Source organism: Leishmania donovani, chromosome 19, assembly GCF_000227135.1.
Source record: "Leishmania donovani BPK282A1 complete genome, chromosome 19".
NCBI classification, from domain to species: domain Eukaryota; phylum Euglenozoa; class Kinetoplastea; order Trypanosomatida; family Trypanosomatidae; genus Leishmania; species Leishmania donovani.
In genome coordinates, this window is record NC_018246.1 from 253468 (window position 1) to 260726 (window position 7259).

General features: G+C 61.6%; 1 protein-coding gene across 1 annotated transcript; it reads left to right on the forward strand.

The window, feature by feature from the left end:
* Positions 1–1382: 1382 nt before the first annotated feature.
* Positions 1383–6407, forward strand: LDBPK_190590 (protein kinase, putative; the record flags this gene model as incomplete). The annotated part of the gene is made up of 1 exon (XM_003860189.1): positions 1383–6407. One exon carries the CDS (start codon positions 1383–1385, stop codon positions 6405–6407), a length of 5025 nt encoding a protein of 1674 aa, XP_003860237.1.
* Positions 6408–7259: the final 852 nt, after the last annotated feature.

Here is a 7259-nt window from a genome sequence, read left to right on the forward strand (position 1 = left end):
GTGTGCGCTTGACGTTATCCAGGTTGAAGGTGTGCATATTTGTGTGTGTTGGGGGGGGCTTATGCTGACCTGCTGATTCTTCCTGTGTCTGCCACCCCCCCCGCCATCCACCCACCTGCACCTCTACCTCCACTTCCGTCTTGCAATTATTATTATTTCTTCGATAGTGCAACCTGTCCTCTTCGTTTCTCCCACGCGTTCCTCACGTTTCTACGTCTTTGTATGCGGTGTGTGTATATCTTTTTCTCTCTCTCGTTTCCTCGTGAGCTCCCTCCTACCCTCTTCTACAAGCGCTCGCGTGTGCGTGTCTATCTTTGGGCGCTTCCCTACGGGAACACGTGACGCACGAGCCCGTGTGCAGTGTTGAGCGTCAGTGCTATCGTGCGTCCATCGCCCCTTCCCCCCTCCACTCCCCTCCTCCCCTTCCCCTTCCCCACAGTGTGACGTTGATCTTTCCACTGCTCCTTTCCGTTGTTGCCTGCTTTTCTGTTTTCCAACCCTGCCTCTGGTGATTATACTGCCACTGCTACGACTACCACCACCATCTACCACGCCCTCCAGTAACGCTCCAGCTCCGTCTCTCGCTCGCTGTAGCGCACGGGTGTTACTTGTTTGTGCGTTTTGGGGTAGCTCATCATTCACTTGCAAAGGTGAACAGTGGCTTCTCTCTCGTTCTTCTTCCTTTCTCTTCCCTCTTCCCTCCCCACCTCCTTGACACTCTCATTTTTTTTTTGCGGCCTTTCACCACCTTTGCCCTTGGTTACTGCTAATTGACAGCTCTTCTAATATTGCCCCTCATTTTTCTCTCTCTCCATTTGTGTCCGTGTGTGTGTGTGTACCCGCGCGTGTGAGTCTCGGTTGGTGCGCAACGGCTACATATTTGCGGCTGCTCCACCGCTCTAACCGCCTCCCCCCTCCCCTGCTACCCCGCATAACATCGCCACAAACACTTTTGCATCTCTTCTTGATTGCTTCTCTAGGTCTTCTCAACGTTTTTCGTTAACCACGTTAGTGTTCATCCGCTTGGCTGTGTTTCACCTTGCTTTCTCGTGTGCGCCCTTGGCAGTGCTGGCACGGACTGCTGGTGTCGTTGTGGTGCTGTCTCATCGTTTTTTTTTTTCGAAGCACTGTTGTCGGCTCCCCGGTTCTTGCCATCCTGCTCTCTCCCCCCTTTTTTCTCTGGCTGTTGAGCAGGTCTGCTGCTCTTCTGTCTTTGTTTTGTGTGTGTGTGTGTGTGCCACCGCGATAACCTCTTGTCATTGTCTTCCTTTTTGTGGTTTGCATTCGGAATCGGTGAAGGGGCACACGTGCGAGGGTGTGGGAGGCCTGCTCCCCCCTTTTTTTCTTCATTCACTATCCTCCCCTGTGCGTTTCATGCACTGATGCTGCCATCTAGTGCGCCGCCCTGGGGTCCAGGGCCACCTGACCCGGCTCCATACTCCACGATCGCCGCGCACAACTGCACCGCCGAGTGCGTCGATGGTTCCACATCAGGTAGTGCTACGCACAATCGGAGCACCTCACCACGCGGACAGCCTGCCGGAGGTGACACGGCATCTCCAACGCCTGCTTCCGTGGAGGTGCTAGGGCGAAAGACTCAGCATCGCCGGTGTAGCACTAGCCCACCTCTGAAGCCACTCATGAAAGAGGCATTTCTCGCTCGCGCACCCGAGAAACCGCGGTGCACGTTGGCTAGTGCAGCGATGGAGAGCACCGGCGACCCGCCACATCCCTCCAAGGACAGCGATGCTGAGACTTCGGCATGCATTCGCGCAACTTGCACAGGGTCCCGAACACGAGTGGATCATGCGCCGCCGCTGTCGTTGTCCGCTACCGTTTCCTCTGTGCAGCAGCACCTCGGCATGATACCGCAAGTGGCCAGCAGCAACTCCGCCTCTTATCAGGCGAGCGCCAGCGCGCCATCAACACCAAGCAATCGTAAGGAGGCATCAAAGATGCGGCGACGCTCCTCTTCGGCCTTCATGAGTCGACTGCCTTCCGACACCCGCCTGCGAACGTCGCTGTTGGCCGCCTTTGGTGTGCATGTCGAGACACATGGGCGCTGTGACGCACCGTCTCATGCGCCGCTTCCGGTCCGCGGCTCGTTGTCGATGACGAACTCCACGGACGTGACGCCCGTTGCATCTGACACCCACTTTCGCAGGAGCGTCAACGAAGGATGCAGCACCGTCGAGTCTCACTGCACTGCCACCGCCGCTGCGTCGTGCGTTGTCGTGCGTGCGCCTTCTGGCGCATTTCGCGCGCTGCCTCACCCTAGCATATGGCTCAACACCAGTCTCGCAGGTATCGGCGGAGTGCCGTCATTCAACTCTTCCACTCCGTCCACCAATGCGTCTGTTCTGAAGGATCGCCACAGTAGCGGTGCAGGCACGTGCGAGGTGCCGAGTGAGTCGAGCTTGCTGCCGCCATTCCGCACGAGCTCGTTCGACCGCGACGGCGTCGGCGCGGAAGACTGCGGCAGCGAAGCGTCAGGCACGGCGTCCACCTCCGCCACAGTTGAGGTCCTTCACAGCGGGGACGCTAACCCCGTCACCGGAGACCGGTGTAGCCGCCTGCCAAGTGGGAGAAGCATCAACACCTCTGTCAGTGGTGAAGTCGGCGGTTTCGCACCCGATGCAAGCGGCACCTCAACAGCCCACCATACCTGCGCGGAAAGCAACAGCAGCGCCGGCGGCGGCGCTGAACTCCAAGGGGCGGGGTGCTCGTTTGGCTGGCGCATGTTCTCTTCGCTCACGTCCCAGCGCGGCGGCGGTGGCGGCGGCGCGCCTGCGCCGTCCCTGGGCATATTTCAAAGCGGCCTCTATCTTTCCATGGACGAAGGCGACGTGTCGCCCGCGCCGGCTCTAGAGGTGCCGATGACGCCGCAGAGCTTTTCAACGATGCTGCTGGCGCGGGAGAGCAGCGAGGGGGCGCAGCATCCCGTTCGCGCCGGCAGCGCCACTTCGGCGACGACGACAAACGGTGCACGATCCTCCTCTCTTGCTGTGCAGGAGGGCAATGACACGATGCTGAGGCAGTCCTCACAACAGGTGCCGATCGTCTCGCAACTGGCGGAGGATGCCTGGAGCGGAGGCGGGGTCGCCGCAAACGGGATTGAGGACTGGTGTGTCGACGGTGGCAGTCGCGATAGCCGTGAGGCACGTACAACGAGCACGACTCACACCTCCGGGGTTGGATCGCACCCCTGCCTGGTCCCCGGCAGCGGAAGCGGCAGGTGCGTCATAGGTGGATGCTGCGCGACCCCACTCAGTAGCTTTCAACTCCTCGGTGGCAGCAGTAAGCAGGAGATGCCTACAAGCGCCCTCGACACGGATGAGATCCCCTCCACCCCGACGGACATCAGCGCTTTACCACACCCGCCGCCGCCGCCGCTCTCGGCGCGCCGCCGGCGCCAACGACGGGCTTGTCATCACTGCGACGGCGGCAACGCCGTCAGCAGCAACTCCCGCGTCGATTTGGAGACGGGGGTGATTGAGACGGACACGCTGGAGCGTGCTCGGGCGGTATCGAAAGACGGCTCGAGGGCGTACGAGATTGTGAACGGGAAGTACGTCATGTACGACTACGAGCTTGGCAGAGGGTCCTACGCCACAGTGCGGCTTTGCTACAACATGGCGGATGGCCATTTCTACGCGGTGAAGGTTCTGGATCGTGTTCGACTGAAGCGTCGCCAGCTCGGCTCAGAGGCCGGCCTGTGCAAGATCGATCAAGAGATCGCGATGATGAAGCAGGTGCAGCACAAGAACATCATCGCGCTCCACGAGGTTATTCGTGACCCCAGCATGCGCTACGTCTACCTTGTGCTGGAGCTGGCGGAGTCCAGGGAGGTGCTGTCGATGCGGGACAACGGTGACGTGCTACCGCGCGGCGACGACGACGGTGCCGCAACGGCGTACCCTGAGGCTGCTGCGCGTGAAATGGTGAAGGGGCTACTGCAAGCACTCATGTACATCCACTACCTCGGAGTTGCGCACCGCGATATCAAGCCCTCTAACGTGCTGCGTACGGCGGACGGTACAGTGAAGCTGTGCGACTTTGGTGTCTCGGTTCTAGTCGGCGACGCGCCGATGCAACTGAGTCGCGAAGGCAGCGTGGCTTTCTTGGCACCGGAGCTGCTCCTGTCGAGCGAGGTGGAAGTGTCACGATTTTTGACGCCGGACGACTCATCTCTGGGCTCAACGCGTAACAAGAGTGCAACGCACATGCTCGCCGACTCCGCGCTGGCCACCGCCACCAGGAACGCGCGCACGACTGTGACGTCCACCACAACGGCCACTAGTGCAACTGAACTGGCGAGCACCGGCGGGCCGGCTTCGCCCAAGGAGGAGGGCGCCAAGTGGACCCAGCGCCTCATGTCCTCGTTTGCAGGTGCCGCCTTACAGCCGAACGCGCGCGCGGCAGCGTCACGGGCCCCGGGGCGAGAGATTGCGAGCCCCGGTGGCGGCGCGCCGAGTGCCATCCCTCCATGGCCGTCGTCAGCATCTCTGCCGAAGCGCGGCGGTGGCGGCGGCGCCGCCCGCAGAGCCTCCTTTCGCACCCTTTCTCTCTCGCCTTGCGGGGCTGCAGCACGCGAGTGTGCTGCGGCGATCGCGACAGCTGCTGCTAGTCCTTGTGCCGGTGGTGCCGCGGCGGTGACACCACCGACAGGCGCGTATTCGCCCTCCACCCCTGCAGCGCAGCCGTTCAGTGATCTGTCGAAATCCGCTGGCAACGCGCCGGTAGACCTGCTCAAGGCGGACGTGTTTGCGTTAGGTGTGACCGTATACACGCTGCTCCTCGGCCACCTGCCTTGGCGTGCGTCGAGTGCAGTGTCGCAGCGCGCGGCCATACTCGCCGAGCCCGATCCTTTTTTGCGCCTCTACAAGGCAGCTTACGGCGATGCCTATGTGGGGCCGCCACAAGTGCGGGAAGCGTGTATGCCGCGTTGTGACGTGCTCGGCAGCGACGCGATCCCGGCTTCCTCGCACGCTAGCACGTCGGCGAGCGGCAAGGACGGTCGCGGTGCCAGCTATGGAACGGCAAACGCCGAGCTAAGTGACGGGCAGTGGGCGATTGCCGCCGAGAAGGACGATGTAGTGACGCCGGCGCCAGTGACTGCCCTCCCCTGCAAGTGGCGACACTTGAGCAACACAGGGACGACCCCGGACGAGTGCACATCGGAGCAGGAGAAGTGCACGCCCACGGCAGCGAAGCTGACTGCCGCGCCTCAGCCTCATCGCAATGCCCCCACTCGGAGCGACCGCAACTCGGCCCAGCCCGTCGGTGAACGCAGTACCGCCGCCGCCGCGTTGCCGCGTCCCGCAACTCAGCTCTTGGCGAAGAAAGCGACCACATCCGAATCTCGCGCCCCAAAGGACCTCGCCGAGTCGCCAAGCGATGACCACAACCCGAGGGCGCCTTTCGAAGCACCCCCGCCACCCATGCCACCGCAGCAAGAGCGGCACCTTCATCGTTTTCAATGGAGACCTTTCATGGATGTCGTCCTCGGCTCCGCTCCCATCAAAACAGCCACCGCAGCAGGCACGGCGATCACGCAGCAAGCTCAGGTGACCGTCAGGCATCGCCGCGGCGGTGGTGGCGAACTTGTGGACGGGGACTTGCAGCAAACGAACGCCACGACAACATGCATACGATCGCGCGCTCCCGCCGTTAAGATGCTCCTCTCCAGAGCCGCGACGCAGCCGCGGTTCGGGTCTGTGGTGCAAGTTCCGCACTCGCTTGCGATCTGTGGAGACGAGCGCGCGACGTGGGAGGCGCAGGGGGCGGCGATGAGTGGCCCAGCAGTTGCGCCACCGCTTCGACCGCGCGGACCGACGACGACGCCGGATCAGCTGTATCCGTATCGTGGCATTCTCGACGTCGACGATGATGACTGGATGAAGGCTGATGAGTCCGACGTGGTACAAGGCATGAAGGAGAGCGCGATAAATGCGGAGCAGTGGGTGCCGGGCTCGTCTAGCGACCTCCTGCGAACTGTCCCGTCTAGCGCCGTCACAGGCACGCGCAGTAACGACAGCGAGGCTGATAGCGCGTCTGACTGCGACAGCAGCACAACGACTGTACCCTGCAGCGCTGCTAAATCGACCGCGTCTTCGCTGCCCAGCGACGACGACGAGGACCTGGAGTCGTGCGAGAGCATCTACGAGCGGCTCTTTGAGATGGAACAGCCGTGCCGCGCGTACACGGTAGTGGAGCACATGCCTCTGCCCACAATGTCAGGCACCTCTCGCGAGATCAGTGGCGAAGCCGTCGACTTTGTGCGGTCGTGCCTCTGCCTGGATCCCGCTGAACGTCGCACGGTGTTCGAACTGTTCCGCCATCCCTGGATTCGCGGCGGAGAGGGGGCGATGCTGGCGGAGGCTGGCACCTCCGCGGGGTCTCCATGATGTTCGCCGTCTGCGGCCGAGAAAGGCGCCGATGTGAAATTATCGTCCGGCTCTTGAATGGACGCAGTGAGCACAAATGACGAAGCATAAAGTTGCATGAAAGGCAGCAGAGGACCCCGTTACCGGCAGCCTGGGCTACCTCGGTACGCGGCGGCCGTGAGCGGGTGATGGGTCACCTTCCACAATATTGAGAAAGTGGCGGCGCCGCTTGTGGAAGACATCGACCGTGCGCCACGTCGCGTCAGCGGCATTCATTAGGCATGGCACGGTGATCCGCAGCGTCGACTTGGAGCGGCGCACCCTTGACGGCGTCCTATCTCCAACAACAACCCTTGTCGTTGCTTGCGCTGCGTCGTCGCTGCAGAGCACGGTCGCCTTCCCCGTGGTGATTACCACCCCACGCGGAACCGACGTGGTCGAGCTTTCTCCAGATTTGTCGGCGTTGTGATCCTAGCCGCTGCGTATCACAAACTACACCGCTGCCGGCTTCCTCGCCGGAGGTATCAGTGGCTCGTGGTGTGCGCGTGCACACACCATTGCAGACGACACGGACGCGCAACGCCAAAATGAAATATATATATATATGTATAGTTTTTTTAGCAGCGTTCAGGGTGACGCGAGCGGTTTCGGCCACGCGCCCTTGAAACCCCCTGCACGTGCACGATGGGGGGACGATGATTTCATAGTCACCACTTCAGCGCGATCACTGTCATTTCTCAGCGTTTTAGCGTGCTCCCTAGTCCACGGCACAAGACTGGGAGCCTGTCTCCACCCAAGCTATGAACGCAAGCGCGACGACGACGCCGCGCAGAGCGGGGCAGTGGAAGTGCGCTGCCGTCGAATGAGGACCTC